The sequence below is a fragment of the Ammospiza caudacuta genome, chromosome 9 (assembly GCF_027887145.1).
Source record: "Ammospiza caudacuta isolate bAmmCau1 chromosome 9, bAmmCau1.pri, whole genome shotgun sequence".
In the NCBI taxonomy this organism is placed as follows: Eukaryota; Metazoa; Chordata; class Aves; order Passeriformes; family Passerellidae; genus Ammospiza; species Ammospiza caudacuta.
This window is the reverse complement of record NC_080601.1, coordinates 6,466,758-6,487,569: the sequence shown is the minus strand read 5'-3', so window position 1 is coordinate 6,487,569 and position 20,812 is coordinate 6,466,758. Positions and strand designations below refer to the sequence as shown.

Sequence of the window (20,812 nt, the reverse complement as noted above, 5' to 3'; positions counted from 1 at the left end):
ACTCCAACCTTCTACGGGATCACTGATCCAACACAACCACACCTGTCACTGCAGGAGAGCTGCAGCCACCACTGAATGGGACTGCTACCACCACCCTGACCCACAGAGTGTCAGGGCATGTTCTGACACAGTCAGGAGGGGTTTTTTTTTGTTCCTATGATTACATTTGTGTATTTAGTTCTCTTAGTCAAGAAGTGTTATTCCTACTCTCACATCTTTGCCTGAGAGCCTTTTAAGTTCAAAATCATAATAATTCAGAGGGAGGGGGTTTACGTTTTCCATTTCAGGAAAGGCTCCCGCCTTTCTTAACAGACACCTATCTTGCCAAACCAAGACACCAGGGGAAGCCCTTGTGCCCCTGTGCCCCCAGGCCCTGCCCGGCTCCCCGGCACTCACCGGGAGCTGTAGCTGCTGCCGTCCCCCCAGTGCAGGCGCTCGCCCCGTCTGCGCAGCCCGAGCCAGAAATCGCCGTTCCCGCGGAGGCGGAAGAGCAAATCCTGCCCAGGAGAGAGGAGTGGGAGCTGCCCCGGCCCCTCGGGGGGACACGTGCCCGGGGCTGCCCCCGCACGCCGGGGCTCCTTCCCTGCAAGGCCCCGGCCCAGGGCTGCAGCCCCGGCCCTGCGAGCACCGAGCCCGGCCCAGGAGCACCCCCAGGCTGCCCTCAGCCACCCCACAGCGCCCGCAGCCCCTCACTCACCATGGCCTCCTCATCCTGGGCAATGGCCAGGGAGGCATTGAGCTCGGAGCACCGTTCCTGACCCTGCTCCCACGTGCTGTAAGCCTTTGACAAGTAGTAGCAGACCGCCTTGTGCCCAACCCAGTCAAAGGGACAACCCAGAACACACTGTGGAGTGGCAGGTGTGACTGTAACCTGTGGTGCTGCAGGGGGAAAAGCAGAAGCACTGAGGATTCCCCTGTGCAGGGAGCAGGGAGCCCGCTCTGCCCCGAGGGGCTGGGCCCACGCTGCTGCCCCTCCCTTACCTGCCAGCACAGCCAAGGCCGCCCCCAAAGCCAGCACCAGCACCAGGAGCAGCAGAATCAGCACCGCCGTGCCCACGGGATGGCGCCTGAACCGTTCACCTGGAGCAGGAAAGAGCTGCTGGCTGCCAGAAGCAGAGCCGGCCCTGCAATCTGCTCAGCCCACGGCCAGGGAGCAGAGCAGGGAGCCCTGAGGCAGTGTGGGCCTCCCTCAGCTGGCAGCCAGAGAGCCAAGAGCCTGGCCACAGGCAGGGACACAGCTGTGGGCACAGGCTGCAGCAGGAGAACTGCACAGCCTTGGGGGCAGCTGGGGCTCTTGCTTCCAGCCACGGATGGGGCCCAGCAGAGCACGAGGCCTCTTCCAGACATCGGGAAACAGCCACACACCTGCCAGCCCTGGCCTTGGGAGGGGACACGGGCCCCTGCCTAGAGGCCACAGGGGTGGCCCTGTACTCACCCAGGAATCTTCTGAGTCTATTCCCTGTTGCTGATCTGTTCTTCAGGGGATCCTTCACAGCTCCAGAAATGGAGCAGAGTTCACTCTCCTCCTGCTCACAGCCAGTATCTCTCTGCGTGGAATAAACGGCACCTTGCTCTCGAGACATCAGGAGTGCTGCTGGAAGATCCTTTGGGATCTCGGCCTCGGGAACAGCTTTGCAGCCGCGCTGATGGCACCCTGAAAGGGACACGGTGAGAGGTCGCTGCTGGTGCCGGCCGTGCGGGGGCTCAGGAGGGCGGTGGCAGCTGTGGCTGCGCTGTCGCCGCTGCCCAGAGGTGCGGCAGCAGGTGCGGAGACAAGCGCAGCCTCCGGGAGCTCTGCGGTGGCCGCGGCCGCGGCCCCTGTGGCTCTGCAGCCGCTGCAGCCCAGCTCCGTGCCGGGCCGGGCGCTGAGAGCGCCTGCGAGCTGCCGGCTGCTGCTGGCCCGGGGCAGCTGCGGCTCGGAGTCCGCCTGCCGAGGGGCGAGAAGCAGCAGCCCCGGGCTGCTCACCATTGTGCCCCGCATGATTCCCTGCCCCGGCGCCTCGGAGCCCGGGCACACCGAGCGCCGGCACGGCCGCCGCGGCTCCCAGCCTGGGCACACGGAGCGGCTCCCGGCACAGAGCGCAGCGCCGAGAAGCCTCGGCCCCGGAGCAGCCAGGATGCGCCGCTTTGTGCCCGCACTCGGCGCCTGCAGCGCTTTGGGCTCTGAGGCACTGGGTTCAAGTTCATGCCGTGCCAGCCCCGAGCCGGGCACGGACACCTCCCGCCCGAGCAGCGGCCCCGAGCCCGGTGCCGCACGGGCGGGAACGGTGCCGGGCACGGAGCAGCCGCCTCCGTCCTAGCGAGAGCAGCCGCGATGAGCCATCGCTGCCGCGGCACCGGCTCCATGCCGGCCATCCGGGCACGGAGGAGAGCGCGGGCAGCCGCTCCCTCGGCTGCGATCCCAGCGCAGGGGGCACACGGGGGAAGCCGGCACCAGGAACTCGCCAGAACCCCCCGGCCCTCACCGCGGCCCCTCCGCCCGCAGCGAGCCCCGAGCTGGGGCAGCACCGACCGCGGGTCCCACCTGGGCTGGAGCCGCCTCTGAGCTCGGCCGCCGCCTCCACCAGGTACGGGCGCCGCCGCCGCCGCGGCGGCGCGGGCCAAAAAGGCAGAAGGTGATCGCCGCCGCTTATTTTAACTCGTACGTCTCGGGTGGGAGGGATTTCGGCCATTTTAACTAATCAGCGTGCGGGAACGCAGCCAATCACGGCTCGGACCGTGGCCCTGGAGCGCCGTTTGTAGGCGTGGCCGCCCTACACCGCGCACGCGGGTCGATCTCCGGGCGCCCGCTGCCTTCTCCGGCATCGGTTCCTTCATCGTTCTGGCACATCGCAGCGCGCGTCATTGCCACCCCGGGCATGTGCCATCCCCTTGGCATCAGAACCCGAGTCCCTTTGGCCCGGCTGAGCGCAGTGCAAAGCCCCTGCGGTGGCGGCAGGCGCGGGGCTGCCCCGCCTCACCCCGAGCCCCGGGCGGGTCCCAGCTCGGCTCTCCCCGCTCGGCTTTGCCCTCGCTGCCGCCGGCGCTTTCCCCGCTCCCGGGGCTCGGCTTTGCCCGGCGGCTCCGCTTGGCCCCGGCCGAACTCACTCCCCCCGTGGCTCCCCAGCCCTGCGGCGGGGCGAGCCCCCGGCATTTGCCGAAGGGCTCTGACTGCCCCTGGGCACTGAAGCCTCACGGAACGTGTGCTAGAATGCCGTAAACATGTGCTGAAATGCTTATTTGAAGTTAATCTTGTGTTTTTCGTGAGTTCTGATTTCTCTGAGAATTGTTACTGGAGAGATTCAAAGCGGTAAATCCAGTGCCTTATTGTTATGTGCAGCATAACACAATCGAATTTCTTTAACAGAAATGCCGACAACATTTACCGTATGATATTACACTGAATACAATCTCAAGAAGCTCCAGGTTTGTTGGACGGTTTGTTATTTCTTTCAGTACAATTGCACTTTAAAAGGTTGTAGGAAATTTTTGCTTCCTTAAAATTTGCATCTACTGTGACTTTTTCTCAATGTTAAATTACATAGGGTCGAAGTATTTGTCACACTTTTCTCATTCCTCCAGAAATCCATCATGCTGTTATTTCAACCACGCTTGGTTCACATTTTCAGTGCCTTTTGGTATTAATAGCAGCAGAATAAGTTACATTTTGTAGTACCCTGTCGGGTGAGGGAAGACTCGGATACTCAATAGGAGTGTTCAGCAAGCTCCGTTTATTGAAGAGAGCATCAGACACTTACACAGCAAGTAATAAGCTCATGAATATTCTGTAATTTACACCGTCCATTGGCCACACCACAACATCAGCTCTTCCCCATTCCTCAGGGGTTACATCTCTCTTTTCTCATGTCTCTTTCAATCATACTACAGCTAGGCCCAAGGACACGCTATCTTGCAGGTGCAGGACTTGGAATTAGCCAGGCCTTGTACTTTTCCAATCTCTAGTCAGCTAAAATCCCAACATTTCCCCCGTTTTCTTTTGGAACAAGAACAGTTCTAAGGGCTAATTGCGTCACACCCTTGCAATACAAGAATAGGCAATTCCAACAACTATTACATTACAAGCAGTATTCTCAATTAGCAAGGTTTCTCTTTTACAAGGGATCTAAGCTAGGGAGACAAACCAAAAAGGCTATCGCTATTTATAGGATATGCTATATGACAGATACAAAAAGGATTCTATGCTGCTACAAGGCTCAAACAAAACTCAGGTGTCCTAATACAACCTACAAAAATAAGCTAAAGGAGCAACATGTGCGCAGGTTTCATCTGCATCGATTGTCTGGTAAGTTTGCTTTCCATTCTCAAACAGCAGATATACTTCAAATAGGAATGGCTCTACTCACAAATGCCTCTGATTGTCTCTTTTAACTAAAGTTTCTCTGATGTTCACGACAACACTTTGCACACAAGTCATAAAATAAACGTCTAGCATAAATCTATCTAACATCAGTTAAGCCTAATAGCACTTAAACTTAAAGCACTTAAACTTAAAATATTTAAACTTAACAGAACTTAACATCACTTAAACTTATCTTTACTTAAATTTAACAGAAATTAAACTCAACAGAACTTTAATTTAGCAGAACTTAAATCGAACAGACCTTAACCTTAACAGAACTTAAACTTAACAAATTTTGAAATAAACAGAGCTTACACGTAAAATCACATAAATTTAACAGAACTTAACCTTAGCACAACTCAACTGACTTTAAATTCTACATAACTTAAAGCTAGTATAATTTAAAGGTAACAGAATCTAACTTCACTTAAACTTAATAACACTTAAACTTAACAGAAATGAAACTTAAAAACACTTAACTTTAACAGTATTTAACATTTAATGACACATAATAGACAATTTAACTTAAACTACTTAGCAATGGATAGAACTTAGTATAGAAATAGAATAGAATATAGAATTTACTATAACTTACTTACAGGCCTAACTCTAAAATACTAAGCTAAAACAACTTTCTTCGTGTGTTTGCTACAGCATTTTTACACTTGAATGCACCTAAAAATAAGGAGTTTGTTCAAGGCATAGCTGTGGAAAAATTCTTTTGAATTCAGTGCTTGCTTTTACCTCTACCACGTCCAAGCAAAGCTCAAAGAATACAAAAAGCACACTTATTACATCTTACTTATACAATCGCTTTAACACATCTTTAACATTTTTAAATTTCAAAATACAATTCCAGAGTCTGATGTTCCACCGACTGAGTTATCTGGGCTTCTGATGTTTAAAGTCTATGTTAATACAGGTGATTTTAAGACAGCATAATGGATGCTAAGCTAAATCAGCTGAAATCTGGCTCAAAGCATTCGCTACGCAGATTTTTTTTGCACAGTCTCTGCCAGGAAGAACAAAAAGTCTTTTTAACTTAGGTGAGGAACGTCTTGATAGTAATGCTCCTTGGTGTCACTTGTGGCTGCGGGGCGGAGGGAGAAGCGCTCGCGCTGCAAAAGCGCTCTGGTCCCGCTCTGCTTGTGTCGGAGCGGGCGAACCCCCCACGCTGGGCTTCTTGTTTCGTGAGACTCGCCGGCAGCGTGCGCCGCACCCAGCGCTGCACCCGTGGCGGCGCGGGTCGCTCCCCCTGCGGCGGCTCCGCTCCTCCCATGGCTGGCGCCGCTCCCGCCGCTGCAGCGCAGCATCTCAGGCGAGCCGCCCGCCGCGGCTGCTCCCCATGGTGCAGCGCCCATGCTGAGTTTGGAGTGGCACGGCCCCACAGGCGCCCCGAGCCGCGGCTGCTGCCGCCATCACAGCAGGGTCGCTGATTTATTGTGCGTATACTTGCAGGGCCAGCACCACAACGCACGTTTTTGCAAGTCTATATGCAGCAATCTCAGGAATTCTCTTCCCAAGTCGACAGTCTGTAGTCTCCGCTTTTCTAAAAAGCATTTTAAAAGGATTATATGCTGCTGTATATAATCCCTGTATTACCTTTCAACCTGTCATTCATTCAGCGCGCTGCAGCCTTTCCAGGACGTCGGCGGCATTCGCATTCAATCAGCTGGACTCTCCTGTGAGGTCGCCAGGGGACCGAAGCCCAACCTTTCGCCTTTTTCCAGGACTCCCATATGGGGTCACCTGAGGCAGGGCCCGCTTTTTGTGCCTCCCGGGCTGCATCGGGACTGACACCCAAATACTGCACTGACCATGGCTTGCAGGCCCAAATCTTCTGTAAAGTCCGTAGGGTCTGTAGGGTCGCTGTTCGGGCACCATTTGTTGCAGAATCAGGCCTTTGTTGGGGATGAGCCATTTGTTGGTGAGGGGAGACTCGGACACTCAAATGAGTGATCAGCAAGTTCCGTTTATTGAAGAGAGCATCAGACACTTATACAGCAAGTAAAAAGCTTATGAATATTCTGTAAGCCAAGCGATCTACTGGTTAAACTATACCATTAACTCTTCCTCATTCCTTTGGGCCTACATTCTCTATTTCCCACGTCTCTCTGTCCACTTGTTATCATACCCAGCTAGGCCCAAGGACACACTATCTTGCAGGTGCAAAGACTCAAACTAGCTGTGTTCGGTACTTTCCCAGCTCCTGGTCAGCTAACAAGTGAATATCTACGTGATCTCTGTCATGTAGCCATTTCTCCACAATATCCTCTAACAGAATTGGTCTTGGGATGAGCAAAGTTGGGATGATTCCAAGTATGGAATCTGAAATACCAGTCTTATCTATGAAATAATAAGGCTTACTTGGAACATAATGCTGACTTATATAACACAAATCTTAATGCACATGCACAACCTGTAAGGTTATTCAGAGGGCAGTGAGGAAGATGGTGAGTCTTCCTCTGAAGAGACCCCCGAAAGGCCAAAAGACCCCTCAGCAACAGGCAGAGCATGCATTGTGCAGTGCAGTGGCACAGATTTCAATAATCAAAAACAGGAGGGGATTTAGAGGAACTTACAAGTACGTGTTAGCATACAGTATATAAGTTGTGTTTGGATCCTTTTGCCTTTTGTACGTGAGGCAGGGTGAGAAAAACCCTCTCCGTACCCGATAGATCGGTTTTGCTTATGCTTTATCCAAACCACTGCCAAATTATTTTATATCTGCTTGATTATATTTGATTGTATTATTTTATATAAAATTGCTGCTCAATTAAATTGGTGCTAAATTCTAATTTTGTGGTTTATTAAATTAAACATATAGGGAGCTCATTCATAACAGTGTAGTCACTTTTGTTTTATTCTCTGTGAGAGGACACAAAGTTGGCAAAGCTTTGCTAAGCTTTGCTCCTCCCTCCTCTCCCTGAAAAAGCCAAGTCTTACAGCGCCCTGTGTAGTGGTTTTGGTGCTGATCAATCACTAGTGCACTCATTTCCTGCTGTGAGATAGGATTAGGACAAAGTTAAAGCAGGCTTAAAACTTTAAAAGGGTATAAAGAAATTTTTATTAATAGTAACTAAAAGAAAAAAAGTAGCAAGAATTAGAGCAAACCTTTTAGAAAACTTCTAAAAGTACTCTTCCTCCCACTACTTTTACACTGACAATGTAAAGAAACAAAACCAAAAATTTCCACTTAGTTTACTTCCTCTAAAATAGTTTTTCTTCCGTCCATTTAGGGAGAGAAGTTCCTCTTGATAAAGTTATGGGGACATCTCCATGAGAAGAAAGAGTTTTCTCCTGGTTCTTAATTTGGTCAGAAATTGCAGCTGTTGCCTGGGAGAAATTCATCATGAAGTTTCTGTCATTTTCTACATCCTCCTACAGATCACTGGGCTCTCTCAGGGTCCAGAAGTCACTTTTCCTTTTGGATGGATGGCCTGAAGGCACCCAGGGGCTGCAGGCTGGGACTGCTTCATAAATCCCTTGGGCTTGGAAGGATCCTTCTGCCTGAGAGCTGAATGGGCTGCACCAACCCCAGAGCGAGAGGGACTCACAGCAACAGAATTAAAGGCTGGTGAGAGAACCCAAAGAATAGACTGTAACATGCAGAGCAGGTGAGAGAGAACCAAAGACTGAAGATGTCCGAAAAGTGGAGTCCAGCTTCCAGACAGCTTAAAGATTGTTTAACTAACACTTTGGGCAGGGAGTTTGAACTTTATCGTTTATTGATGTAGTTGTTCTGTTTTAATAGATGAGAATCAAAAGCATTTATTGAGGGGAAGTACACAGGGAACCATCAGAGGTGTTGGGGCAGTTTTCCTAAGGACCAACAAGCCGAGTGAAACAAGAGTTAGAGGGCAAGACCAGGTTGGCCCCTGTGTTCACAACCAAGAAGATTCCATAGCCCTGCTGTGGGCAGCAATCCCATAGGCATGGCAAGGTGGGGTCAAGAAAGGCACCCCAGACCTCTGTCATTGCTCAGCTGTCTTTTAATACAGCAGGAACCAGAAGGCAAGACTGAGTTGGCCTCTGTAGTCACCACTAAGATTCCCCTGCTATGAGTAGCAGCCCCATGGGCACGGTAGATGGGGGTAAAAAAAGCACACCAGACCTCAGTGATCCCATTTTGTCCATTCCAAATAAGTGTGGCAAAGAAAAGCTGAGATTTTTTTTCCTTCTGTTCCCACTCTCCTTGCCCACATCAACAAATGCTAGTATAAGTCATTAATTTTTTTTCCTTGTGAAGAGTTGATTATCTGGATTGAAAATGAGAGTTAATTGTTTGAGCCAAAAGCTCATAGGAATGGAAAAGTGTGGTTTGTTATAGATGAATGATGTGAAAGTTGGCTCTCACAAGTACGAGACAGATATTATGTGTATGTGAGGAGAAGTTTTGTAGATGTAGAGTGCTGTTACTATAATATATCCCCTCACAGACCCCCTTTCCCTCCCCCTTGCAGCAGCCTCAGTTCCCAGGGCATTTGGGGAGGGCCGGCTCATTGCCAGGAGGGGCCACAGGACAACACCTGAGCTCCAGTCAAGGTGTGAGGAAGTGATCTCCACCTGTGGAGGGCAGAGAAGGAGCTGACTGACAAAACCTTGGGAGGGGTTGAGGGTATTAAAGGCAGAGCATCCAGTTTGTAAATGAGCATGTGGCTGACAGTCACAGAGACCGCACCCCCAGAGCCGTAATTTTTCCTCATTCAGTCTGTTGTATTTTTTTTTAAGTTAAAAAAACCTTTAAGATTTTAAAAGTGAGGGTGGTTTCTCACATCTTCCAATGATGGTCCAAATTTCTTACCTTCAGGCCAGTTCGTGATGATTTCCAGGAGCCCAGAGTAATTTGGATTTCCTACTTGAGCTTGTTGTATAACATTTTATATATTTTTTATATTTATAACAAACAAAAAATTTATTTATAACAAATATAGGCATTGGCTTTTACATTTATGTATTTGTTTTGCAAGTTATTATGGATCACAAAAACCCTGATATAGTACAACTTGTAATTACTTCTTTTGATACAATATTATCTGTCAGTTTACCTATGCACCCTATAGCTTTTACAAATAGTGCTGTAATATATACTGTCTTAGACCACAGCATAATTGAGACTGAAATGTTGAAATTATTGTTTCATGTAATGTCTCTGTCCCTCTGGGAGCCTCTCAGGAACCCTCGGCCAGTCCCCAGTCCCTGATACCGTGGGGGCAGCCCCGACCCGGCCAACAGCGGGGAGACACTCGAGGGTACTGAGGGCAGCTGGGCTGGTCACCTTTGCAGCAGAGGAGACACCAGGGACATCGGGAGAAGATAAAGGGCCGACTCTTAGCAGGGGTTAATCCAAGGTTTTATTCAGGGGCTCTGGGGAGCTCCTGCACCTCAGGGGCTCCTGCTGAGAGCCCTGGGAGAGGTGCCAAGGTTACATTTAAAGGGAGGTGGAAACTGAAAGTAGATAACATTTACTGACAAATAAGTGACCCTAAGGGATGGGAACTGGGGCATGGACATTTAGGACAGCCTATGGGGCAAGGCTTGGGGGGCTGACCCCTGGCCTTTGGCTGATCACTCGACAACCTGGACTGAAACTTCTAGATGGAGGGGATGGGATGCTGAGTGACTGACAGAGAGCCAGGGTGGTGATTTGGGGATGATCTCAGCCAGGGAAATGGATTACACAGGTAAAGGGAGGTGGGAACCATCTGGGATAAACCATTTGGGAAAAATACGGGGATACAAAAGAAAACTACTTCAAAGTATTACAAAGTAAAAAACACACTACAGCAATGTAACTAACTCAGAAAATGGTGTAAAATAATTGATTTGCCACATTCAGGGACTTTCTTATCAGAAAGATAAGTTCAACAGAAATAAAAACCAGAACATGGAAAAAAAAGACTTTACAGACCCTCGTTATCAGGGAGTGAAAATACAATAAGATAGAACCACAAGAAAAAAATTAAATATATTACTTTAAAGCACAAAATGTCTGAAGACAAGTCTATTAGAATATGGTAGCAAGGTCAGGCAGGCTGTTCCCCTCACCTGAACAGGACCCCACGGGCAGGAGGGGCTCCCCTGTTCTCCTCTGGAAAATCGCTCACCAGAAAGGAGCAGCACTTTCCAGAGGCGCAGAGCGTTCCGCGAGACTTCTTGGGGTGAGTCCCAAAGTCTCTCTGGAGAACGATGCAGCCAAAGCCCTTCCAGTGGATGCTTAGTGGATGCCTTAAAGTCTTTCCAAGGTTCTGAGATTCTGAGAAGCTTCTTGGGGCTGCAGAGCCGGTCAGCTGCACATTGGGCACCAAAAAATTGGAATATGATCCCAATATTACCAGATGGAACGTGCCTGGTCTTGTCTGGCCCTTGCTGCTGGACCAAAGGCGGCAGGTGTGGTGTTCCACCTCAGAGACACCTTTGGCTGGCTGGATGATGCAGATAGGCACTTGGGACAAGTCCAGGCAAGCAGGAACTCTGGTGCGAGGTGAAGAGGAAAAGGAGATGGATTCTCCCATAGGGTTCAATCCAGAGTTTTATTCCATGGTCACAGATCTCTGAATCTTGTAACAGCTACAACAGAATGCTGACTGCATGGTCTCAGTGTCCTTTTAAGCTCCGGGAGAACGGGGAGGGAAGGGATAGGTGTGCCACCAACCAGGTGGGAAGGGGGGAGTCTCAGGGGACAATGACACTTAGACAGGCCAATGAGCCCAGGGCTGAGAAGCATCTTTTGAACTTCTGCCAATCACATGACGTCCTTGCTGGAAGGTTAAGCTTGATATACAGCACTTAGAGGGAGGCAAGGGGAGGGGAAGGGAGAAGGTACTGCCACATCTCGGAAAGGACTGGGATGGCTAAAAAAGGAAATTGCAACACACGGCAAAAGTTAAAAACAAACAAAACAACGTGTAAATTCAAAGTTAGGTCTGAATTCTGAAAAACACGTATAAATATGCATGTAGCTCTAAAATATGGACAATACAGTTTAAGTTAACAGTGTGCAAATAGGCAAGCATCCAAGGGTGGGATTTTAACCTGCAATGAACTATTGTAAAAAGGGTACATACTAAGACATGTTTCTCACATATCATGAGGGCAATGCACTTCCTGCAGGCAGCATCGGTGGCAGGATGGATTGCAGAGACTTTTCCTTTGCAGCCCCAGCCCAGCGCTGGCACTGGGGATGAAGAGGCACTGAGGTGACCCTGAGAGGAAGTGCAAGGCACAGGGCGCAGCTGAGGAAGGACAGCGCTGTGCTGGGCTCAGAGGTGAAGCTGGCACTGCCCAGCGTGGAGAAGGTCCTTTGTGCAGCCCCTGTTACAGGGGAGCTTGGGCCTTGCTGCAGACATACGGCCGCTCGTTGGAGCACTTGTCACTCCGCAATCTCCTGTCAGCCAGGTACACGCACTCGGAATCGCCGAGGACAGGAACCCTGCAGGGAGGAGCAGAGGCAGCGCTGGCTGCCAGGGGAAGCCCTTGTGGCCCTGTGCCCCCAGGCCCTGCCCGGCTCCCCGGCACTCACCGCGAGCCGTAGCTGCTGCCGTCCCCCCAGTGCAGGCGCTCGCCCCGTCTGCGCAGCCCGAGCCAGAAATCGCCGTTCCCGCGGAGGCGGAAGAGCAAATCCTGCCCAGGAGAGAGGAGTGGGAGCTGCCCCGGCCCCTCGGGGGGACACGTGCCCGGGGCTGCCCCCGCACGCCGGGGCTCCTTCCCTGCAAGGCCCCGGCCCAGGGCTGCAGCCCCGGCCCTGCGAGCACCGAGCCCGGCCCAGGAGCGCCCCCAGGCTGCCCTCAGCCACCCCACAGCGCCCGCAGCCCCTCACTCACCATGGCCTCCTCATCCTGGGCAATGGCCAGGGAGGCATTGAGCTCGGAGCACCGTTCCTGACCCTGCTCCCACGTGCTGTAAGCCTTTGACAAGTAGTAGCAGACTGCCTTGTGCCCAACCCAGTCAAAGGGACAACCCAGAACACACTGTGGAGTGGCAGGTGTGACTGGAACCTGTGGTGCTGCAGGGGGAAGAGGAGAAGGTTTTGAGGATTCCCCTGTGCAGGGAGCAGGGAGCCCGCTCTGCCCCGAGGGGCTGGGCCCACGCTGCTGCCCCTCCCTTACCTGCCAGCACAGCCAAGGCCGCCCCCAAAGCCAGCGCCAGCACCAGGAGCAGCAGAATCAGCACCGCCGTGCCCACGGGATGGCACCTGAACCGTTCACCTGGAGCAGGAAAGAGCTGCTGGCTGCCAGAAGCAGAGCCGGCCCCGCAATCTGCTCAGCCCATGGCCAGGGAGCAGAGCAGGGAGCCCTGAGGCAGTGTGGGCCTCCCTCAGCTGGCAGCCAGAGAGCCAAGAGCCTGGCCACGGGCAGGGACACAGCTGTGGGCACAGGCAGGGACACAGCTGTGGGGACAGGCTGCAGTAGGAGAACTGCACAGCCTTGGGGGCAGCTGGGGTGTCGCAGACATTTCTCCACAGAAATCCTTCCTTTTGGATTTCTGTGTCTTCGGGAGGCCAGAGGCTGCTGTGGAATGCAATAGGATTCACCTTGATTGGCTCATTTTCTATGTTTATAATTAAGAGCCAATCATCAGTTCAAGCCAGGGGACTGAGTCCTTGGCCACAACTTTGTTGTGGGTTCTTTTCTATCTCAGCTTAGCTAGCTGCTCTGCAAAACCTCTCTCTATATTCTATTAGTATAGTAATAATGTATTATATATAATATCTTAATAAATCAAGCCTTATGATCAAGATACAAGATTCACCGTCTCTCTCTCACCAGCAGCGACCGACACAGGTCGCAGTAATATCTGGTGACCCCTCGTGTAAGAGCAAAAATTAATCTGATAAGACCAGAGGAGCAAAATTGCTGCACTGGGTAAAAATCCTGTATGTGTAGCATTTGATGGTTGCTTTGAAGTGACCTCAGAAAGTGGATTCAAGCCAGGAGCTGAAGAACTGAAGATCCTGATTTGGACAGAGTTCACAGCCAAGGCTGACCACAAGAGAACCTTTCTTCTGGAAAACCATCAGGAAAGATGATGGAAAAGAGCACCAGACCTGTGGAGCTGGCCAGAGCAAGCTGGACTCTTTCAAAAGGTACTGTTCACTTTTCTATCCCTGATGAACCAGCCCTTCGTAGCTTGTGGCTGTTCGTATGGCAAACACATGCCTTGCCAGAAGAGATTCAATTCTCCCCTTCAGAGGAAAACCTCATAGCCCTCTGGAAATATTGGTGCAGAGAAGATGGTTGCTTTTTGTCAGAAACAGATATCTATGGGTTCTTTAGATGGGCAAAGTTTTTTGGGTTCTTTGCTGATATTCTGTATGCTTTGGATGTTTTTGTCTGGGAGTGCGTGGACTCCATTATCCAGTGCGTCTACATTGAGGGACGTATCCTGCCTTCTATCTACCCAGCATTTATAAAGCTTTTCCCTGTCCTGAAACGCAGAGCAGCTTGTTTTCAATGGATCTCTAACTGTTATGGCCAAGCTCCGTTTCCACCACCTTTGGCAGAAGACGCGGTGAGGGAGGACATTTTTCTTCCCAGCCCCCCCTGCTTCACAGCGGGGGGGGCTGAAACTTCGCGGCGCGAAGAAGTTTTTTTTACTCTTTCTCCGGAGCATGCTCAGATGGAATGTTCTCCTTCCCCCCCTTCTCTCTCTCCGGGGGGATGGGAGCGGCCGCTCAAGCCAGCGCCGGCCTCTCAGACTCCGCCTTCAGACATGCGGGCGGCACCGGTCTCTGAGGTTTCCTCCATGGCCCTGCCAGAGCTGTCACTCCAGGAGATCCCATCTCCACCTCTCCAGGAGGTCCCGCCCGCGGTTGCACCGGCCTCCCCGCCCCCGCAAGAGCCTGTGTCGGAGAAGGCAGAAGAGACAGCACTTTCAACTATTGACCTGTTGCTAAGCAACAGCAACGCTCCGCCGCTTCTCCAGCTCCGCTGCTGTCTGTTTGCACTGCGACGGCGACTGCGACTGCGCCTCCGCAGCGGACCCCAGAGTCAGCAGCAGAAAACGGAGTTGAGCCCGCGGGACCCTCGGAGCAGCCCACGGCGGATCCCACGCTCAGCGCGGTCCCCCCCCCGGTTCCGGCTCCCTCCCCGATGCTTCCACCGGACGTCCCAGCAGTCGCTCCGGAGGGGGGTCTCTCCTTCCGTGGAGCGGGGGCTGCCCGCCAGCTCACTGTTGTGGCAGTCCAGCTGCCGGCTTTCAAGCTCGGCGGTTTGGGGGGTGGTGTTTCGGTTGCTGTCCCATGGAGGCTGCCATCTCTGCCGCCCCTCTTGTGCCCTAGCGGCGAGGGGGAGGGGGCTCCCGAAAGTTTTGCCTTTGGTCCCCAGCCCAGTGGGGGTGGTGCCGTGATGCTGTGGGAAACAAACATTCCCAGACCCGAGATGAAGATTCTCGGGGCAGCTTCTATTTCCCTGCTGCTGGCATGCCTCAGTGGTTTAGGGGAAAGGAAGCATCTCACTACCCGTGCTGCCATTGTGCTGGCAGCAGGGTTCAGGCCTGCAGGAATGCAGAGCCTTCCTTATGGGTTTGGCCTGGGCCGTTTGGCTCAGGAAATTTCTGGGCCAGGCCCACTGCGAGGCCTCCTGATGTTTTTAGGGATTCTGGTTTGTCCTACCGGTCCGGGTCCCCCTGTGTGAGCCAGTTTTGGGGTTCCTGGTCCAGTATGGGCCAGGGCCCCCAGGGCCTTTCCTTCTCTGGCATTGCTCTGCTCGGCTGCTGCTCTTTTGCTTTTCGATCAAAAAAAAAAAAACCAAAAAAAAAATTTAAAAATTAAATAAAAAAGATTGAAAATAGAGGGCAGCAGCTCTGAAGCGCTGAAAGCACTGAAGGGCCAGAAAAGGACATTCTAAAAATTCTAAAAATTGTTCAAATTGTTTAAAATTGTGTTATGCCGTTTCAGGACAAAAAGGACTCTAAGGACTCTCAGATGTCCAAAAGAAACAACTTCAGCTGATGGACTGTTCCTGAAACTCAGCTGCATGGACTCAAATTCTCTTTACATTGTATTTTGCAATTTTCTTATATTGTAGGATTGTTTTAGTGATTTATTAGTCTTCTATATTTTATAGGTGAAGGAATTTCCTGTTCATTCCACATCAGCATTTTTCTTTTATTTTTATACAATTTAGAAAGGTGAGATGTCGCAGACATTTCTCCACAGAAATCCTTCCTTTTGGATTTCTGTGTCTTCGGGAGGCCAGAGGCCTCTGAAGACAAGGTAAACAATTATTATCAGCTGCTGTGGAATGCAATAGGATTCACCTTGATTGGCTCATTTTCTATGTTTATAATTAAGAGCTAATCATCAGTTCAAGCCAGGGGACTGAGTCCTTGGCCACAACTTTGTTGCGGGTTCTTTTCTATCTTTTCTTAGCTTAGCTAGCTGCTCTGCAAAACCTCTCTCTATATTCTTATTAGTATAACTATAATGTATTATATCATATATTAATAAATCAAGCCTTCTGATCAAGATACAAGATTCACCGTCTCTCTCTCACCAGCAGCGACCGAGACAGGTTGCCGTAATACTGGGGCTCTTGCTTCCAGCCACGGATGGGGCCCAGCAGAGCACGAGGCCTCTTCCAGACATCGGGAAACAGCCACACACCTGCCAGCCCTGGCCTTGGGAGGGGACATGAGCCCCAGCCTAGAGGCCACAGGGGTGGCCCTGTACTCACCCAGGAATCTTCTGAGGTTCCTTTTGCGTTCATTGCCCGTTGCTGCTGTGCCCTGGGGAGCCAGGGGCTCCCTCACGCTCCCGTCACTGGTGCAGAATCCATTCTCCACATCTGCGCTCACTGCACGCTCACAAGTGGCATCCCCCTGCTGATGCCAAGAGGCTTCTTGGGCCCCAGGCAAGTGTGGAACCGCGGCTGCTGGTCCCTCCTGGGGATGCTTGGGCTCATTCGCAACTCTAGTCGTGGAGCAGAATTCACTCTTCTCCTGCTCACAGGCGCCATCTCTCTGCCCGGAACAAACAGCACCTTGCTGCGGAGACATCAGGAGCGCTGCTGGCAGATCCTTTGGGAGCTCAGCCTCGGGAACAGCTTTGCAGCCGCGCTGATGGCACCCTGAAAGGGACACGGTGAGAGGTCGCTGCTGATGCCGGCCGTGCGGGGGCTCAGGAGGGCGGTGGCAGCTGTGGCTGCGCTGTCGCCGCTGCCCAGAGGTGCGGCAGCAGGTGCGGAGACAAGCGCAGCCTCCGGGAGCTCTGCGGTGGCCGCAGCCGCGGCCCCTGTGGCTCTGCAGCCGCTGCAGCCCAGCTCCGTGCCGGGCCGGGCGCTGAGAGCGCCTGCGAGCTGCCGGCTGCTGCTGGCCCGGGGCAGCTGCGGCTCGGAGTCCGCCTGCCGAGGGGCGAGAAGCAGCAGCCCCGGGCTGCTCACCATTGTGCCCCGCATGATTCCCTGCCCCGGCGCCTCGGAGCCCGGGCACACCGAGCGCCGGCACGGCCGCTGCGGCTCCTGCCTGGGCACACGGAGCGGCTCCCGGCACAGAGGTGTTATAATTATATATTATAGTGTTCTTTTTTTTGCAAATGTTAATAATATACTGTTAAAATAACTTTGCTTTTATTTCTGGTCTTAACAAAAATTTAAACATTTTAGTAATGGTAGCTGATATAGTTATGAGTGAAATGTCTGTTTGGTCGGGATAAAATCCCATGAACATGCAATGCGGACGCTGCTATTGATATGCCTCTTACCAGCATCTGACGTCTGAAGTAAGCCAAGGCACAAACTGAAAGTGAAATAGACCAAAACCATATTCAAGAAATATGGAAGCCTTATAAAAGCAGACCCCAAGGAGAGGCTATATAAAATACTTCCTCGATTATGCAGAGAAGTTTATCATAAAACATGAATATGTGTAAGATCTATGAATATGCAACAGGTTGATGTACCGGCAAAAGGTATTTAAAGGGGTATCTCCAAAGCCAAAAGTGTGCTCTTAGCTGAATGCCAAGAACTCGGCCTTTTTCAACCCTTTACTTCTGTCTCCTAGAGTGTTTTCATTAAACCTTCTAAGTTTTAGGAGGAAAGTGAATCTCGTTTTTCAGAGAGGGCAGCGCTGAGAAGCCTCGGCCCCGGAGCAGGCAAGATTTCTGCCCGCACTCGGCGCCTGCAGCGCTTTGGGCTCTGAGGCACTGGGTTCAAGTTCATGCCGTGCCAGCCCCGAGCCGGGCACGGACACCTCCCGCCCGAGCAGCGGCCCCGAGCCCGGTGCCGCACGGGCGGGAACGGTGCCGGGCACGGAGCAGCCGCCTCCGTCCTAGCGAGAGCAGCCGCGATGAGCCATCGCTGCCGCGGCACCGGCTCCATGCCGGCCATCCGGGCAAGGAGGAGAGCGCGGGCAGCCGCTCCCTCGGATCCCAGCGCAGGAGGCACACGGGAGAAGCCGGCACCAGGAACTCGGCAGAACCCCCCGGCCCTCACCGCGGCCCCCTCCGCCCGTAGCGAGCCCCGAGCTGGGGCAGCACCGAGCGCGGTCCCACCTGAGATGGAGCCCCCTCCGGGCTCCGCCGCCGGCGCTCCGGAATGACCCGAACGCGCCGCTGCCGCTCCGGTCCCGGCCAGACGCAGCGGGCACTGCCGCTGGTGCGGTGGCGGTGGAGCCGATCGAGTCTTGCACTCCAGCGCAGCCCACCCGGACACTGGAGCTGACTCGGGCCGGTACCGCGGGAAGGGCCGATGTGGGAGCGGCTTCTGACCAATCATCCGCGGGGCAGCAGCGAGGGGCGGTGACGAGAGGGAGACAGGGGAGCATCCATCGGGGGGGCGGGCATTGCCGGGCGCGGCACAGGCACTGCGGGGCGGCGTTTGCCGTCCCCGGGGAGAAACTGAGCCCGGCCCGCAGCGCCAGCTCATCCTCACCCTTCTATTGCAAGTGCTTTGTTTTGAGTAGAAAAGTTGCCCATTTTTTAAAAAGTTGCATAGTTCACGGGTTTGGACATTTGCTGCCAGGGTGGAGCTCTAACTGTTTGTTGTTGTAATCACTTGCTGTTAATAGTTTTTCGCTAACTACCTGTTGTTGATGGTTGGGAATTCCCCTTTTTGTTGAGTGGCACTCTGCTGCTTCCTGGAGGATGGCACTCAGGACGGTGAAGAGGAGGGAACATCGGGGTTGGCATGCAAATGAAGAAACCCATCACCAAACCTAACAAAACCCCCTAAAAACAACGAGCCAACTGGGAATTGAGGGATCGAAGTGATGTCTAGACGTGAGGAACAGATTCCAGTGTTTGCTAAAGCCTTTTTACCCCTCACCCTAACCTGAGAGACTTTGGCTGGACAGAGGACCTCGAATGTCAAACCCAAAAACGGGAATCTCTTGGTGCTCTCCGGAGGACAGAAGCCCCAGCTCTGACTGCAGACCAGCGGACAAAGCTGCGCTTTTCCTCCTCCTCCTCCGGGCCATTCCCGGGAGCAGCGGCGGCGTGAGTGCGATCCTGTCGGTACTTCCCACCCGAGCTGATTTTTAATAAAGGTATTAAAAAAGGAGAGAGGTCTCCAGCCCTATTTACTTCAGCTTCATTAATTAAAACAAGGGAAAACTCCCTCTTGTCGCCAGTTCAAAGCCTTGAATCAAAGGGAGAACGGAGGCACCCTCTCAATTTATATCCCTAAATTATGCATAAGGACGGTCTCCCCTCAGTTAAATCCCAAATAAAATGTGAATCAGGGGATTTTCCTCAATTGAGTCTCTTAAAAATAGGGGAAATGAAGTTTCCCTCTTCAATTTCCCTCAACAAAAGATCATTCTGGGGGCTTTTGCACATCTTTTTCATATGGGAAGGTCCCTTCAAATGGAGGCTCCCTCTTGATGGAACTCTTACAGTGGCACATCCAGAGGTTCCTCTCAAGGGAAGCCCTTTCCGACCAGGGACAGCCGTGTGTGCTCTCAGTTGAACCCGAAGATGATGAAAATGGGGCTCTTTCCCTCAATTCCAACAGCACCATAAAGGGTTTCTCCTTCCATTTCAACGTGAAAATTATGGAAAATAGTGACTGTCTGCCTAGTGAGGCACCCAAAATGATGACAAAGGTGTGTTTTCCTTCAACTGACACCCTTCAAATCACAGGTGAATGGGGATCCTCCCCAGTTCAAACACAATTACAGAAAAGCTTTCCCCCCTCCATTTCAATCCCATTTTTGGGGCACTGGAGAGGGACTGGGGGCACTTCCCCCTCCTCACTGCTCACCCCTGGGGCTGCTGCCCCTCGCACAGTGCTGAGCAGTTCCCTCCCAGTTCCCTGCCAGTTTCCCTCTTCCTGGCGAGCCCCGGCAGGGATGGGGAGAGCACTGGGCAGGAGCTGGGAGCGCTGTTCCTTCCCAGGGCTCCTGATATCCCTGCCAGTGCTCCTTCCTGCTCACTCCCGCTGCTCCCACTCTCCCTCCCAGTTCCCTCCTGGCATTCCCTGTGCTCCCAGTTCCCTCCCAGTGTTCCCAGGATCTCTCCCAGTGCTGCCAGCGGCAAAGCCCTGGGGGCACAGCGTGCTCTGCTCTTGAAGAGGCGAGACTGGAGCTGTCAGGAGAGCAAACCTGGCTGGAAGGAGCCCGGGGCGGTGGCGCCCGGCAGGGCTGGCCCGGGAGCGCCCGGGGGCTGCGGAGATTTCCCTGCAGGGCCGGCCTGGAGCCCACGGGCACAGGGGGAGCGCGCAGGGAGCTCGGTGCTGCTCGGGCTGCTGTGCTGAGGGTGCAAACTGTTCATTTGCATCTGTTTTACGAGAAGAAGGCAAAGCTTCTTCTTTCTTCCCCCCACCCTCTTTTTCTTTCTTCTGGGTTTCTGCCTTCCCTTCCCTTCCCTTCCCTTCCCTTCCCTTCCCTTCCCTTCCCTTCCCTTCCCTTCCCTTCCCTTCCCTTCCCTTCCCTTCCCTTCCCTTCCCTTCCCTTCCCTTCCCTTCCCTTCCCTTCCCTTCCCGTCTTTCTGTCTTTCTTGACCTGTAGTTACTCAGCACACAGCAGCTACAGGATACAGACTCTGTGGTTGAGGCAATAAAACACTGAAAGAAGCAAGTCCGCAACTCTGCAAAGAGAACAGGAAAAGTTACAGAAATATCAAACACTCGCCTCGTGTGTGCTCTGTTTTTCCCCTCCCTTTTACCATTTCCTGCCTGAATGTCTCTCTCTCTGTGGTTGCTGAAGTTGTGTTGGAGCAATGTGGGAGCTGCCCCTCAGCATTCAGAGGCAGCTATTCCGTGGCTGTTCAGCTGTACAGCGCTGTTACTCCAGTGTGAGCCCACGCTGCCCTTTCTTTCCCTGCCCCTGCAGCAGCCCCAGCAGTCGGGGCACTGCGGGAAGGGCAGGCTGGGCACGGAGAGGCGCGGCTGGCACCGCCTGCCCTCCCGGCAAGGTGCACGAAAGCATCTTCACCGAGGGACAGCGAGCACGGCTGTCAGCACTGACAGACCTTGGGAGGGCCGGGGCTGCCTGTGCAGCACCGAGGGCACCAAAGGGACAGCAGCCACTTCTGTCACC

General features: G+C 52.8%; 1 protein-coding gene across 1 annotated transcript; it reads right to left on the bottom strand.

Annotated features, from left to right (window-relative positions):
- Nucleotides 1–11,656: 11,656 nt before the first annotated feature.
- Nucleotides 11,657–16,047, bottom strand: LOC131561389 (C-type lectin domain family 2 member D-like). The gene is made up of 7 exons (XM_058810672.1): nt 16,015–16,047; nt 15,835–15,915; nt 14,232–14,308; nt 12,425–12,569; nt 12,163–12,309; nt 11,862–11,962; nt 11,657–11,771 (listed from the first exon to the last, which is right to left on the bottom strand). The coding sequence occupies exons 1-7, from the start codon at nt 16,045–16,047 to the stop codon at nt 11,657–11,659; spliced, it is 699 nt and encodes a 232-aa protein (XP_058666655.1).
- Nucleotides 16,048–20,812: the final 4,765 nt, after the last annotated feature.

What these genes read in the sequence shown, in the direction of transcription:
- LOC131561389 (XM_058810672.1), bottom strand. Translation starts at nt 16,047, where the DNA reads ATGAACGCAAAAGGAACCTCAGAAGATTCCTGG. An exon ending in ACCTGTCTCGGTCGCTGCTG is followed by an intron (nt 14,309 to 15,834) that starts GTGAGAGAGAGA and finishes TCCGCTGCGGAG; the next exon opens with GCGCAGTCGCAGTCGCCGTC. An exon ending in CCCAGGATGAGGAGGCCATG is followed by an intron (nt 11,963 to 12,162) that starts GTGAGTGAGGGG and finishes TCTCCTGGGCAG; the next exon opens with GATTTGCTCTTCCGCCTCCG.